Source organism: Nomascus leucogenys, chromosome 24, assembly GCF_006542625.1.
Source record: "Nomascus leucogenys isolate Asia chromosome 24, Asia_NLE_v1, whole genome shotgun sequence".
Lineage (NCBI taxonomy): Eukaryota > Metazoa > Chordata > Mammalia > Primates > Hylobatidae > Nomascus > Nomascus leucogenys.
The window spans coordinates 16,309,069-16,324,658 of record NC_044404.1 but is presented as its reverse complement, the minus strand read 5'-3'; the positions used below and the strand labels follow the sequence as shown (position 1 = coordinate 16,324,658).

The following is a 15,590-nucleotide window of genomic DNA, read 5'->3' as shown; positions in this document are numbered from 1 at the left end:
GTTGTGATTAAATTCGTGTTGTTTACTTTGTATCCCAAATGCCAGGAATCTTCCCTCTCTCCGCCTTTTTCTCTGACCTTCGGCCCGGGCAACTTCGGGAGGTGCTAGAGCCCCGAAGGAACAGAGGTGGCCCTCCCGCGCGCTGCGGCCACAGGTGCGCCCAGGCCTCCCGGCTGCGCTCCCCCGGGCCCCGCCCGCCGCGCCCCGCGGTGTCGCCCTCCCCTGGCAGCGGCGGGCACTGCGGGGGAAGCGGCGGCGCGAGAGGCGACGGCGCGAGGAGAGCTGGGCGCGGCGATAGCTGAGACGACTCGGACTGGAGCTGAGGCCGAGCCGAGGGCGCCCGAGCCCCCCGTCCCGCGCGTCGTCCGGCTCCGCAGCGCTCAGCCCCGGGCCCCCGGAGACATGAACGCCCCGCGGCCCCACGCACCCCGGGCGCAGCGGCCCGGCTCCGCGGCCCCGTGATGGGCTCCTGCGTGTCGCGAGGTGAGGGGGCCCGGCCGGGGGTGGGGGGATCGGGCGCCGGGGACCCGCGCAGTACCCTCGCCGCTCGGAGACTTGGGGGGTGGGGCTGGCGACCCGCCCTTCACGGCCCGGCCGCACCCCCGGGGACGCGGCGTCCTGAGGGGGACAGAGCTGGGGACGGTAGGGGGCGGGGGCAGCGCAGAGAGCGCACGTGCAGAGGTCACCGCATCCCCGCCCCAGTTTGCAGCCCCGCAGGTGACACGATGCAGGGTCCCCTGCCCCGCTCTCATCCCTACAGCCACACACCCCCTGCCGGGTTTCTGGGAGGGGAGGGAGGCTCTGGTTCTTCCCGGCTTCCTGGAGGAACTGCGGATCACCGAGAGAACTAGCAGACCCTCCCTCTCCCACCCCTCCCCAAGACACAGGCCTTACCAGCTCACCCCGACAGCCCCTTCCCACGTCTTACCGGGTTCCCCCATCTGCAGAGCCCCTGAACCCTGTTGGCAGGAAAGGGTTAATGGTGGGTCACAGGTTATAAAGAAGGTTCCCCTGCCCCCACCTTCATCCCTAATCCTCCTCCCCATCCCTATCCTTGGAGAGGGGACAGAAGGGCCAGAGCACAGCTGATGTTCCCAGTTACCCCTGGGCCTTTCTCTCTGTGTCTGACCTGTCACCTTCCACCCTCCCCCACGTGGTACCCAAGGAGGTGGAGGGACCTGCCCTTGCCTGGGGGCCCAGGGCAGGCCCCGGCCTCTTCTGTCTCTGAGCAGGGGACACAGAGTCTTGCACAGAGATTGGGGGATGGGCAGGTTGGTCTTTGGAGCCCCCTACCTCCACCCCCAACCATCACCACCAGCTTTCCAACAGGCTGTTGGGCAACATTTTAGACAAGCGATTGGGCTGAGCCCTTCTCCCACCTTGGTCTGTTCACCCTACAGTGGGATCAGGGGGGTGTGACTGGGAGTAGGGGTGGCTTTGGCCTTGGTTCAGGCTCTGCAGGCTGAGGCCAAACCCACTGACCACCACCACACCCATCACCCCTAGTAGCTTACCCAGAATAGAGGGGACCTTGTCCTGGGGCTATTGAGCAAGGAGCACAACGCCCTTTCCCCCATCCTCTGGCCCCGAAGGGCTTCTGCTCAGGAGTTCCTGTAGGCATTCAGGTAAGTGGCTCAGGCTGTCTCTGGGAGGTATCAGGGTGGAATCACGGCTGGGGAAGGGGAAGGTACAGGGTCAGGCTGTGTGAGGTTCCTTTACTTATCCATGCATTAAGCTGATATTAACATGATAGCTGCCATGTGCCAGGCACCGTGTGCATGCTGGGCATCCAGCAGCAAGGAACCCAGCACAGCACCTGGTCCGGGAGGCCTGCAGCCTAGTGGGAGGGGAAGGGAGTTTGAAGAGTGAGGAGTGCTGAGGGTTCTTTAGGAGCACCAGGCTCCAGAAACCCCAAAGGTTCTAGGCAGTCTCTGGCTGGGGCCAGCTCCAGGTGGAGGGGATCTAAGTGTTTCCTCAGTGGCCATGTCTCTTCCCCTTCACTTGGCCACCCCGTGTCAGGCACCTTGGGGTCCCAGCCCAGAGGGACTGGCACTCAGCGCTCAGAGGCTGTGATTAGCAATCGATTGCTGGTGCAGGGGCCAGGTGGGGGCTCGAGCCCACAGCAGCCTATTGCTAATCACAGCCTCTGAGCGCTGAGTGCCTCCTAGGCCAGGTAGACACTACTGCAGAAGGAAGGGTGGAGGGAGTGCGTCCACCCTTGGCCAAGGCCAAGGATTGCAGGCCTCAGGCTGATGCCCATACTGAGCCCAGAGCTTGCACCCAGCTGGGGCCACCCAGCCAAACCCCAAAACCTAGGTCAGGCCACACCTGGGAAAATCACCCCATCCCAGCATCAGCAGCAGTTAGCGTCTGCCTACTTGGTAGAGAGGCTAGGAGTGCAGAATATGAAGCAGGGCTCCACCATTTTCTAGCCCTGTGACCTCAGCAAGTGACTTGACCTTGTGTGTGTATCTCAGTGTTCCCATCTCTAAAATGGGAATTTATAATAGTATTGATGTCACAGTGTTGCTGGGCAGACTAAATGGCTTAATTCATGTAAGGCATTCAGACCAGTACCCAACACATAGAAAGCACTCGTACATATTAGCTATTGCTCTCATTTTTACTTTTAATTTTAATATTGTATATATTATAATAGAGACAGGCTCTCACTAAGTTGCCCAGGCTTATCTCGAACTCCTGGCCTCAAGCCATCCTCCCACCTCGGCCTCCCAAAGTGCTGGGATTACAGGTGTGAGCCACTGCACCCGGCCTTTAATTTTTATTACTTGTCTGTGCAGACAGCTAATGCAGGCCTTCATGGCTAGAAGGGGAAACCTACAGAGGTTTTAAGCCACATCCTGCCTCATGGGAAAGGCAGCGGGTGGCAGGCACTCGAGGTGCTGAGGACATTGAGAAAGTGATTGGGACCAGATTAAGGCAACAAATGCTGTTTCCAGGAGCTATTTTGTGTTCGTTATCTATTTTTAAGCTACCGTTTGTTGAGCGCTTATCCTGAGCCAGGCTGAGCCTTTGCTCTCCTGACCTAGTTAGTTCTCATTCAACCCTGTGACAAGGGACGTGGGGCTCAGAGAACAGGAGGGTCTTCCCTCAGGTGACATGGCCAGGGCATGGAGAGGTAGGACTTGAATCCAGGTCAGTGTGACCCCAGAGCCTGAGTGTGGAAACCCTGTCCTTTGCTTTCTTATGTCCCTATATAGAGAGGTGCTGTGGCTCACGCTTATAATCTAAACACTGGGAGGCTGAGGTGGGAGGATCGCTTGAGCCCACGAGTTCAAGACCAGCCTGTGCAACATAGCGAGACCTCATCTCTACAAAAAACTTTTTAAAAATTATCTGGGTGTGGTGGTGTGCGCTGGTAGTCCCAGCTATTTGGGAGGCTGAGGCAGGAGGATGGCTTGAACCCGGGAGGTCGAAGCTGCAGTGAGCTGTGATTACTCCACCGCACTCTAGTCTGGACAACAAAGACCCTGTCTCAAAAACAAAAAGAGGTGCTAAGTATATGGCCAGTGCTTAGAAAAACAACCTCTTGGAACACTTGAATGGTCCCTATTTGTTTGGGGCTCTGCAACCAGTGGCAGTCTGTATGGAACAGAGAGGAATATTTGCCCCCCTTCTCTCCTGTTCCAGGGGCTCAGTACCCACTCCATGCCCTTGGTGCCATAACCACTCTGCCTGCCCACTCATGCCCCAGCCCTCTCCTCCAGGCCAACTGATCAGCCCCCTGGCCCCACCTTGGGGGTATCCAATGCACTGGGGGCCAGTGGGGTCGGGGGTTGAGAGTAGAAATTAGAGACCGAGAATTTTCTTCTGGAAAGTCAGACATCTGATCATGTCTGGGTGAAGGCACAAGCTCTAAGGGGGCCGACCAGAGCCACCCATAGTTTCCAAGTCCTGAGCAGCCCTACACCAGGCATTGAGGAAAGGGTGGGTGGGACCTTGCCCTTTGGGAGCTCACAGTCTGATGAGAGAGGCACAGCTTTGCCTGTGGAATAGCCTAATGGGGGAGGCAGGATGCATGAACCCTTGGAAGGATGCCCCAAGGACCCTGTCTGGAGATCAGCACTGTTTAGTGGTTGGGGCACAAGCTTTGGAGTTTCACAAGGGCTGAAGTGTGACCCTCATCTCTGCTGCTTTTTAGCGGGTGACCTTGCATAAGTGATTTATCCTCTCTGAGCCTCCGTTTCCCTATCTGTAAAATGGGCATAACACGTACTTTGCAAGATTGTTGTGTGGGTTAAATGAGAGATCATGGGTGAATAGGCCTAGGACAGTACCTGACACTGTACTGTCACACCTGCTCAGCAAACAGTGGCGGCAAATCACTGCAGGCCAGACTTTGGCCATTAGGGCCACAGGTGAGGGAGTACCTAATCCAGCAGAGGCCAATCTGGGCAGGTTGCTTGGGGAGGTGAGGCTAGAGCAAGATGTTCCCAGAGGCCGGGTCACAGGATGGGAGGGAGCCTGGGGAAGGAAGTGGGGAGGAGCTGGGGTGTGTGGAAGTCCCGGGGAGGAGGCCATTTTCTCTCTCCATCCTTGCACAGGGAGGGAAAGGGACCCCCTCGGATAGCTCTGAGCTGAGCCAACCCACGGATGAGCTACTGTCACAGATCAGGTGACCTGTAAACAAATGTCCTGGGGAAGAGGGGACACTCAGTCCACTCGAGGCCTGGCCTCTGCCAAGCTCTGTGGCCTGCTCCCCTGGCAGTGACTCAACAGGCAGAGAGGCCAAGGACTCACCCTCAAGGGCTTCCCTCTGCAGAGCCTCCAGGGCCAGCTCCAGCCCTGGGGACAGGACCAGAGGAGTGGCTGACCAAGATGTGTCCCATTGTCCAGAGAGAGACACTGAGGGGAGAGGGGTGGAGCGGCTGCTGCTTATGGACTGCTTGCCGTGGTAGGTGCTTCATCCTTGCTGCAGCCCTTTCTGGGCTGGTATTATTTCACAGATGAGAATCCAAGGCTCACAGGGGCTAAGTCGCATGCCCACCCCCTGCAGCGGAAAGTGAGAAGTGGGGACTTAAACCCAGCTCAGGGACTGTAAGAGGAATGCCTTGGCCGCTTATGTTCTCTTCAGAGCCAAGGGCAGAGCCCGGCACGTCACAGCTGGGCAGTACACACCCGGGCAATGGTTGGCTAGAGGGGCCGTATCGGCTGCAGGTGCCCTGAGAAGCTGAGCAGAGAAGCCTGAGGCTGGCCAGGGAGGAGCATCAGGGGACGCTTTGACCCCAGGCTGCTGCTCAGTTTCTGTGTGGTTTCGAGAGGCTATTTACCCTCCCTGGGCTGCTGCAGAGTCAAACATGGTCCCTCTCTGCCCTCTGGGGTGCAGAGCCCTGGGAGATGCTCTTGGAGTAGATGGCAACCATGGTGACTAATGGGTTGGGACACAGAGCCCCAAAGAACAGCTTAAAGGAGTTGGAAGGCCCTGAAGCAGACGAGAGGAGCCTGAGGGGTTGTGCTGCAGACTCACCCAAGGATCAAGTAGAGAAGGCCAGTATGGGAACTGCAACAAGAGGGGTTTAGGCTAGACGTCAGGAGGAACTGTCTGGGAGGTTAGACTCTAAAGCAGATTGAAGAGGAGCTGGCATAGGAAGGCAGGAAGCACCCTCAAGATGCAGAGGAGAAGCTCTGGTTGAAGACAGAGGGATGGAGGAGACATCTGGTTGACACCCTCTCCTTGAAGGATCAAGATGGCCCTCTCCAGGTTGCCGTGGCAACCAGAAGCCTGTCACTCTTGTGGACAGAGGAGGTGGGGGAGGGAGCAGGTCTGAGAAAGGAATTCTGACCTCGAGGTCAGGAGAGTAGGGTGTGGACTGAAAGAAAGGGGGTGTCCTTCTGGGAGAGGGAGCCACAGGAGCAGGTGCTAGCGGTCCCCTCGGGCTGCCTCCCAGTCCCTACCCCACATGACACTCTGTGTTTTTCCAGTTGCCAGTGGTGACGTGGCCACCAGTCCCAGCTGGGCGAAGAACAGCCTGTGATTTCACCCTGGGCTGGTTCATTACCTGACGTCCCCATGGCAACCAGCCTGTGACATCACGGGGCCAAAGTCCTCAGGGGGAGCAGGCAACTTTGGTGGAGGCACCTGAACCCCAACTGAGGTGGGGAGCCAGGCGGACTGGGGAGGGGGTGGGAGCCAGGAGTCCTCCAAGCCCACCACCGTCTCAACAAATGACCTTGTTCAAGTCATGCCTCTGCCAGGCTTTGGCATCACCGCCAGCCTCCTCTGTGCCCGGCTCCCCTCCCCATCAACCTCACTCCCTGGTCTGTGGCTGGAGAGTTGTAAAAACGCTTCAGGGGATGGCCAGGGTTCCTAGAAATACCCTAACACCTCTCAAGTTCCTAAGGTCAGCCTACGGCCAGTGCCACCTGTCTGCACCTTGGCGGGCCCTGGCTTGTCCAGGACATGCAGAATTTCCAGAACCTCAAGATTGGCAACTTGCAAACTTTTTTGACTGGATCCATAGGAATAATATATTTTGCATCATGACCCAGAATACACACATCAAAAATTTTTACTGTGTGTGTGTTGTGCACACACATCTGCACAGACTTGTGTCTGCATAAACAGAAGCTTCATAAAGTAATACTTAACCCGACTTGCAGTGGGCTCTGATATCTTCCATTCTATTCCATTCTATTTCATTAAAATAAGACCTAATCAATAAATGGCTGCATGACCCACTGAAAGACTCACCCCCAGTTTGACCATTGCCTTTGAAGGGCCTGGACAAGATGGCCTTTGTGGAAATGGAGGCCCTGGAGCCCAGAGAGGGGCAGGACTAGCTCAGGGTCACACAGCAGAGACTCAGGAAAAAGAACAAGACGAGCTGAGTGCTACGGTGTGCAGGTGCACGGCTCAGCCCACAGGATGCCATGCTGCCCCAGGTGCTCTCACCTCCTTAGGCCTGCCTGGGTCATGGGTGGGGTGGTCAATTAGATCTTTCCTTGGCTCCGGTCTCTGCCTCCAGCCTCCCTGACTAGCCCACCTGCTTACCTTTGGGTAGATCCCAGAAACTTATGGTCTTTTCTGCAAACTAAGTCTAATCCAGTTGGGATGAAAACTTTAATCTCAGGCTGGGCACAGTGGCTCATGCCTGTAATCCCAGTACTTTGGAAGGCCGAGGCAGGCGGATCGCCTGAGGTCAGGTGTTTGAGACCAGCCTGACCAACATGGTGAAACCCTGTCTCTACTGAAAATACAAAAATGAGCAGGTGCCCATAATCCCAGCTACTCGGGAGGCTGAGGCAGGAGAATCGCTTGAACCTGGGAGGCGGAGGTTAGAGTGAGTCGAGATCACGCCACTATACTCCAGCCTGGGTGACAGAGCGAGATTCTGTCTCAAAAAAAAAAAAGAAAAAGAAAAGAAAAGAAAACCTTAATCTCACCTCCAACTGAATGCTCACCTTCCCCCTGCCAGCTGCCCCTGAAATGAGGATTTGGGTACAACTGATATGAGGTGAACCTTCCAGAGGAAGCCAGTAGGGAATGGAGCGAGAGGAGGATGGAGGAGGCCAGCCAGGCAGTGGGGTGGTCTCAGGCCTGGCCTCAGCCTGGTCCTGCAGGGTATTCCGGAGGGTAAGTGAAGGGGAATTTTCGGATCCCAGACAAAGGAGCTGGGGTCCTGCACCTGGTAGTAATTGGCTTGGGGCCGCTCTGGGTGGGGCCAACAGAAATTTACCTAGGGTAGGCCCTGTAGAAAGAGCCACAGGTGGTGCCTCTTAGAAGCCATGCAGGGCGCCGGGGCAAAAACAGGAGAAAGCAATCCAGGGGAATTGGGGGCAGCACCCACATGGTCCCCTAATCCCAGTGACACAATCTGGCCTAGAGCATAAAGTCCCTCCGCTGGCGGACGGAGAGTGAGCGCAGGGACCATTGTCTTCCAGGGAGGGAGGATGCCCGCAGCAGGGGAGCCCTGGGAGAAGGGAGCCGGGAGACCTGGAATAGACCTAAGAGAGGGCTAATAGGATTTGCCGGTTGACTGCATGGCCCCGGGGAGAGTGGGGGAAGGCAGGACCCTGAGAACTCCTAGGGTTGTAATTGGTGCAGTGGGAGACAGCGGGGAAGGTGGACCTGAAATTGGGAGTCCTCTTTTGCCCAAGTGGGCTTCAGGTGCCCCTTGGACATCCATGTAGAGAGCTGGAAAGTCAGTTGGGAGCTCAAGTGAGGAGTCAGGGCTGGAGGTGTGCACATGGGCAGTGGGCAGCAGAAACACGAAGGTGAGACCTCCTGGCAAGAGAGGGTGGAGAAGGGCTGGGACAGAAGTGTGGTGCCAGCCAATGGGCAGGGGTGAGCCAGGGACGAGCCACAGAGGGGACCCAGGACAGCAGCCAGAGAGGCCAGAGGCCAGGATAAGAGGCGGGGCTCAAGAGGGCAGGCAGGCTGCACAGCTCCAGCTCCAAGAAGAGGCTAGGACGGCCCCCATTGGAGTTGGCCCCATAGAGGTTCCTGGCAGCTTGATAAGGGCTACCTCATGAAAGCCTGCTTGGAACGGGTGGAGGAGAAGTGGAGGACGAGGAAGTAGAGGTGGGACACAGCTCTCTGCACGTCCGGCGAGAAGGGAGTAGGGGAATGGGCAAGTCACTGGAGGGAAACAGTGATCACGACAAGCTTCTGAGAAGACCAGAGATGCTTGAGTTGCTGGGATGCTGACAGCCCTACCCAGTGGTAAAGGGGACAGAGGAGTGAGAATGCAGGAGAAGGTCCAGAGCCCAAGATGCATCGCAGCATGTGCGATCCCGGCCGAATGCTTCAAGGCAGATGGAGTGGAGAGGGCACAGTGACGCCGCAGGAGGAGAGCAGAGCCCCTGGGGGGAGGGCAGAGGTGGGACCCAGCCCTGGGTGGATGGGCCACAAGGTCTTGGGTGCAGCAGGAACAGCTCTTCCTTTGTTGCAGGAGGGAAAGGAAATGATGTGGGCAAAGGTGCAGGTAGGCTCTGGTGATTTGGGTGGAAAGATCCCGGTGACACCTTTCCAAGGATCCTGGACCCAGTGAGGGAGGGGCAGAAGCCCCCAGCAGTGTGTGGGGTAGGGGAGGGGGTGTGTTTCATGTCTGAGAAGGAAGGATGGGGTGAAGCCGTCAACCTGGCAGGAAACAAAGGCAGCAGGAAATGCAGAAACAGAGAAGGATCCGGGCAGCGTCCCACGGGAGGCTGGGGCTACAATCTCGCACGCAGCGGTCACTTTCTCCAGCAACATTCAGCTCCTCAGATCCAGGCACAGGGCAGGAGGGTCAGACTCAAACCCGTGTGAGAGGTAAGGGCGTCTGTGAGAGCTCAGAGGCCATGCCAGGGGGTCAGCTGGGCCAGGAGCAAAAGGGGACGGGAGGATCTGGTCTGGAAATATGAGGGTAAATGGATTAAAGATCTCCATGAGGCCAAAAACATGCTGGAGTGTGGGTGCTAGAAATTGCGAAAAGGGAGTAAAAAGAAGACGAGGCCAGTAATTCCCGCTGAGGGGCACAGGCAGGAGGGCATCTGGCTGGACCCCTTCCCTGCTGTGGACTTGAGTCTGCTTCCTCTACGATGTTGTTGGATAAAAATAAGGCCATACTCATCTTACGGGGGGGGGGCCTTGAACATGCTTTGTAAGCAAGAGAGGGCTGGGCTTTGCTGAGTTCCTCTTCTTGCTCTTATTTCCAGACCTGTTCACAAGTGCCCGCAAGAACTGCCCCATGCCCCAGGGCTCGGACCCCTTGAACCCAGACCTGCCCTCGGGCCGCACTCCCACCGTGGCTCCAGACCATGTCATTGGCAAGGTAACTGGTTGCTCCTCATCCTTGTGCTACCTGCGCCCCGGTTCCCGGCCTGTCTCCTACAGCTCCCCGCAGGGAGCAGAATCCATTCCAGTCTCCTTCCTTCCCTGCCAAACCTGCTTCTCCCTGTGGGACCAGGGGCCCTAAGGCCTGGTATTCAGCAGCATGAGGGACTGGACGGGACTGAGCATCCAGGGACTGGACCAGGCTTGTTTAGAAGACCATCCACCCTGAAGGTCTTCCTGCGCAAATTAACTCTGCCTTGCAGACAACACATTCCGCTACCAGCCCACCGTTCCTGAGCAGCCTCACGAATTTTATATATGTTATGTTAGATATATAATTTGTATATAAATATATAATATATAACATATATATTATATATAATTTATGAGTATAATTTTTATATAATATATATTAAAATTTTATATATGTTTCTCAGTCCAGATTGATTTAGAAGATGTCACTAAGGGTCACAAGGGACCCCAAATCCTGGTACATAATTTCCACCCTGCTCCAGGGTCCGTGGCATGAACCCACTGGATGATATAATTACCTTCTCCCCAGCGGCACTCACCTCCTGCTAAGCACTGCACTCAGCTCTTCTCAGCCTCCATTATGTTATTTAGGCCTCACCACAACTCATGAGGTGAATGACATTGTCGCCGTTTTGCAGAGGAAGAGACGTGTTCGGAGCTGTTAGGAATAGTCCAGGGAAACCAGCTGGGAAATGGCGAAGTCAGAGCCCACACCCAAGCCTGCTCTATAAGCAGCACCCGAGGCCTGTCCTCCCGGCACCACTGTCGCCCCCTCCTTCTTACTCTGCGTGCCGGGGGACACCAGAGCATGACCCATGAGAGGGCAGACCCTGACCTCACAGAGCACCAGCAGGCTGACCCCCACCCCCACCCAGGGCCCCAGGACTCGGGCCATCTGCTGGCACAGCGTGCCAGGCCCTGCCTGATCCTCTCTCTCCTCTTGTTTTAGGACAAACAGGTGGATTTCTGTTGGGATCCTTGGCAGGTCAGTGCACTTGTGTGTCCCCCAGTCTAGCCGGCCCCAGCTGACACCACGGCCCCTCCATCCTTTGCTCCCAGCCCAGGAACACAGTCCTGCTGGCCCTGGGGGAGGGGGGCTGATGAAACACTGGGCAGGGGTTGTCCCATGGGAGTTGGTAGGCTATCCCTGGCTTTAGCTGCCCTGTCCCTGCCCACTGGCCAGAGGACCTGGTGGGCTGGGAGACAGGGATGGGTGGTGGTGCTGGAGGGATGTCGGCCGGCAGCCTGGCCCACCCTGCTCACTCCTCCTGCCGCTCCCTCCAGAGGTGCTTCCAGACCACCAATGGCTACCTGTCCAACTCCAGGTCCCGCCCCGGCAACTACAACGTGGCAGCCCTGGCCACCTCGTCCCTTGTGGGTAGGTTCTGGCTGCAACTCTCCTGCTTGTGGAGAATGCACGGTCCCGCCCTAGACCCTGGCTGTGGGAAGGACACGGCTGAGTTGCAGGTGGGAAGATGGCAGCCCTGTTGGATTCTCCATGTTCTAAATGCCAGAGTCCATGCTGGGTTACATGGGTCACGGGGGGACCAGTGGCTCAGGGTTCTGCTTCCACGGGTTAAACTGCTGGGTTCTCAAGAAGCTCTGAGGGGGTGGGGCAGAGTTTTTCAGATGTCTGTCTGGCGTGGTCTCCCTGCCTGTCTGCCAGTCCCATCACCTTAGTTCAGGTTCCCTGGAAGCAGAGCCTGACATGGGCATGACTGTGCAGGTGATTCCCTGGAGACTGGCCCTCAAAAGAAGCCAGTAGGCAGCGGGGGAGACAGAGGGGCCTGGGGAAGGGGCTCGGCAGGAGTCTAGCCCTGCCCACCTGGTCCCACTGGGAGCTTGGGAGCACAAATAGCACCCCAGAATTGATGGCACCCCAAGGCAAGGGGGCTGGACTTTATATTCCGCCATTGCTGACTCACTGGCTGCCCCTGGGGAGGAGTCGGCAGCCTCCCGGCCTCTCTAGGTGCCCAGGAGCTCAGGGCGGTTCTCCCGATAAGGGTGTGAGCTGACGGCAGCAGCACCTGAAGCAGCTGCGCGTGGGCTCCCAGGCCAGTAGAGTGGGTTTCAGTGGCCACCAGAGCATCAGGTGGCCCCAGCACTAAATCCCACCCAGCTCCCCTGAGGTCCCTGGGGCCGTCCCTCCCCACATTGGCCTGTGCCTTTCCTCCATCGCCAGTGCCGTCATCCACCTCACTTGCCCTTCAAGGGCCACTTGAACCCCTACTTCCTACAAAACACCCTCTCCAATTGCCAACACTCCCCAACTTAGTGGGTGGAAGGGAGAGTCTCCCCTTTCTTCCACACCCCCATCTTTCCTGTTTTCCCCACTCTCTAATTACCTTTGTGGATACTTCCTCCCATTTAAATATTGCCATTCCTTACATTATGGCTTCGCGGACCTGGGTGACTCCCAGATCTCTTCTCAGCCTTGGTTAATGGTGATGTTGAACCATTCCTGGCAGCCCCCTCTCCATCTTCCACATCCAACAGCTCTACTCCTAAAGCTCCCGACCCCTCCTCTCTGTCTGCCCAGCCCTTGCCTTGTCTGTTGCTGGGTCCCTGCAGTAGCCCCTAATCCTCCATCTGGGGCGCTCTTCCTAAACAGCTGTGCTAACTGGTCACTCTCTTGCTCATTACCCTGCTGGGGCTCCCCACTGCACAGGAACATCTGAGCCCTCCACCTGGTTCTCCCCAACCCTGTTCTGTCCCTGATCAGCTCCCAGCTTCTCCTGCCGCCCAGTCCTAGTGTGGACCCCATGTTTCACCCAGCTAGTCCTGGACTCACGCCAGACTCTTCCATGCCTTCATCCTCTTCTCATCACTGAAAAAGCTTCCAGTCTTGCCTCCGTCTGTTCAAACCCAGCCCACCTTCAAATTCCAATCCCAGGTCCCCTCTTCCAGGAAGCCTTCCCTGCCTGCTCCACCCACCCAGGTCTCACCTCCAGCAGAGCTGGCACAGCCACAGAGATGCTCTCTCAGAATGTGTTTAATGGATCGTGGAGAAAGCTGGGGGCTCATGAGTGGTCCTTGGGTGGATCTCCTTGGATAGAAGGGTCTGAACTTGGTCAGAAAGGGAGTGAGGGGTATGGGCGATCTGGAGAAGCAGCACCCAGTGGGCAGGAACATGGACTGGGAGTAGGATGCTGGGAGGAAATGCGGATGCCGGTGGGTGGGGGCATTGAGGGGAGGGAGCCACAGAGCTCGGAGGGCTCAGGGCAGGAGTGAGCAGGAGGCTTTGGAGGGCGTGAGGAGTTAGATGGGTACAGGCCCCTGGGAAGGTGTGGGGCACTGATGGAGATAATGGCGCACTGAGGGAATGTGGGGTACAGGCCACTGGGTGGGCCTGAGGCATGGGGGCCAGGCCCTGGGCTGAGCCTTGTGTCAGGACAGTCACCCAGATGCCCTCCATGCCACAGGGGTGGTGCAGAGCATCAAGGAACACATCACAAAGCCCACGGCCATGGCCCGAGGCCGCGTGGCCCACCTCATCGAGTGGAAGGGCTGGAGTGCCCAGCGGGCAGGCTGGGAGCTGTCCCCAGCTGAGGACGAGCATTACTGCTGCCTCCCGGATGAGCTGCGTGAGGCCCGCTTTGCTGCAGGTCAGCAAGGAGTGGGACTGGCCAGGGTTCTGTGGGGGTGAAGCTGGGTCCTTGGGGGGCCCAGGTCACTGCATGGGCATTGTCTGGGCAGGAAAAAAGAATGGCATAGGGTGGGCGGGTATTAAGTGAGCACTCTTGACCACTGGGGTGTGGATGGGCAGCCCAGAGAGGCGGCCGCCCTCCAGCCTGTCCTGGAGAAGCTCCAAGAGGCACTGAGGCCATCCCCACCCATGTCGCCCTGGGCTGGATCTCACTGTCCCCCCAGGGGTCGCCGAGCAGTTTGCCATCACCGAGGCCACACTGAGCGCTTGGTCCTCGCTGGATGACGAGGAGCTGCACCCCGAGAACAGCCCCCAGGGCATCGTCCAGCTCCAAGGTACAGCCCAGGGGGTCGGGGGGTGGGGGTGGGAGGTGATGGGCAGAGCAGAGTTGACGCTGGATGCCTGCCCATCACCAAGTGCAGTGTGACCTCGGTGGAGCCCCTTCCTTTTCTCAGCCTAAGTTTCTTCATCTGCAAAATGGGGCAGTGATCCTTGCCTTGCCCATTGCCCAGCAGTGCCAGGAGCAGGAAGGAGAGGGTGAGCACAGTGGGGGCGGGAATCCAGCACTTACCACACCGAGGGCTGTGCATGAGGCACCTCACAGAATCCTCACAGCAGCCCTAGGGAGTGGGTCCTGTTGTCCCCATTTTACAAATAAGGAAACAGAGGCACTCAGAGGTTCAGAAACTTACTCCAAATGACAGCTAGAAGCGTCAGAGCCGGATCTGAAACTTAGCACCAGGCACAAGCAACCACCTTTCTAGAAGCCCAGGTTACTAGTGAGGGCTTCAAGAAGGAGCCTTGGCCCTGGGGAAAGCCTGCACTTAATCCTCCCTGACAGATGGATAGGGACGGGAAGGGGACAGAGGCACTGGTTGTCCCAGTTCTCAGAGAGCACAGGCTGCTCCAAGCCCAATCTTAACTCCTCCGTTTACTGCCTCGAGGAGGAACCTGGGGCTCAGAGAGTTTTGGTGACTTGACCAAGGTCACAAGGCTTGGCAGTCACACAGCTGGATTTGGAGGCAGGTCCTCTGCCCCTTGCCCTTTCTCACACGCCCAGAGAGGGCGAGGAGCTGGATCCGGGACGCCATTCCCCCATCTCCCCGTTGATTTTCCAGATCTGGAGAGCATCTACCTTCAGGACAGCCTTCCCAGCGGCCCCTCGCAGGATGACAGCCTTCAGGCCTTCTCCTCGCCTGGCCCCTCCCCTGACAGCTGTCCCTCACCTGAGGAGCCCCCCAGCACCGCTGGCATCCCACAGCCCCCCAGCCCAGAGCTGCAGCATCGGCGGTGGCTGCCCGGGGCCCAAGGAACCGAGGGTGGGACCCACCTGCCGGACTCCCTCCCCTCCATGGACAGCGGCTCCCTCTGGGAGGAGGACGAGGTGTTCTATAACTGAGTCGGGGGCTGTGCTGGTCCGGCACCTGCTCACACCATGACCTCACCTGATGAGCAGCCCAGGCATATCTGGACCCTGGGGTCCAGGGAAGGGCATCTCTTGACCCCTCGGGTAGGCACAGGGTAGGTGTGGCAGGGATGGGGCCAGCGCTCATGGTGGCCTCTCTGTGCCTCGGTGGACCTGCCCCAGCAGTGGGAGCCATAACCCCCTCCCCCTTCATTACTTCACTCAGGTGGGCACCTTCCCCTGCAGGGTGTCTGCCCTCAGGGAACTCAAGGACTCTCAGAGACACCAGGGCAGCCTGGCCCAGAGGAGCAACAGCCAGGCCCCCAGGAGGACAGCCACGGACAGAACTGAGACTCACTTACAGCGGGGTCTGGGAACCCTGCCTGTACCTGGGGTTCAGTCCCTCCCCACTCTCTCTGTGTGTCTGCCCCCCAGCAAAGGTGGGGTGACCACTTCTGGTAGCTAAGCATCTGCTCCCCGGCTCTCCTCACCAGGACATCTGTCTCTCCGGAGTGTCTGTCTGTCTGTCTGTCCCTCCCTCTCTGAACCTGCTTCCTCCGTGGCCCCTGCTCCTCACCCCTGGGCGCCCACTCCCCCTCCTTGCAGCTCCCTCCCATCTCACTCAAGGTTCTGTGAGGACATTAAAGTGGTGGATTCACCCTGGATGACCTTGGCCCGGTCTCTGCTGGGGAAGATGTGACCTTGGGCCCCTGAACAGAGTCCGGAGGGAG

At 57.9% G+C, this 15,590-nt stretch overlaps 1 protein-coding gene across 2 annotated transcripts; it reads left to right on the top strand.

Annotated features, from left to right (window-relative positions):
* Window positions 1-255: 255 nt before the first annotated feature.
* LOC115833006 (protein FAM131C) lies at window positions 256-15,524 on the top strand. Of its 2 annotated transcripts, XM_030805436.1 has the most exons (7): window positions 256-483; window positions 9,658-9,773; window positions 10,758-10,793; window positions 11,093-11,186; window positions 13,231-13,413; window positions 13,679-13,789; window positions 14,573-15,524. In XM_030805436.1, the coding sequence occupies exons 1-7, from the start codon at window positions 462-464 to the stop codon at window positions 14,851-14,853; spliced, it is 843 nt and encodes a 280-aa protein (XP_030661296.1). In that variant the 5' UTR covers window positions 256-461; the 3' UTR covers window positions 14,854-15,524. The 2 variants fall into 2 exon arrangements, with proteins under 2 accessions (XP_030661296.1, XP_030661297.1); XM_030805437.1 differs by lacking the exon at window positions 256-483 and having other exon boundaries at window positions 9,701-9,773; window positions 11,134-11,186.
* The last annotated feature ends 66 nt before the right edge of the window (window positions 15,525-15,590 follow it).

What these genes read in the sequence shown, in the direction of transcription:
- LOC115833006 (XM_030805436.1), top strand. Translation starts at nt 462, where the DNA reads ATGGGCTCCTGCGTGTCGCGAG. An exon ending in CAGACCATGTCATTGGCAAG is followed by an intron (nt 9,774 to 10,757) that starts GTAACTGGTTGC and finishes CTCTTGTTTTAG; the next exon opens with GACAAACAGGTGGATTTCTG. An exon ending in GGGCATCGTCCAGCTCCAAG is followed by an intron (nt 13,790 to 14,572) that starts GTACAGCCCAGG and finishes TTGATTTTCCAG; the next exon opens with ATCTGGAGAGCATCTACCTT.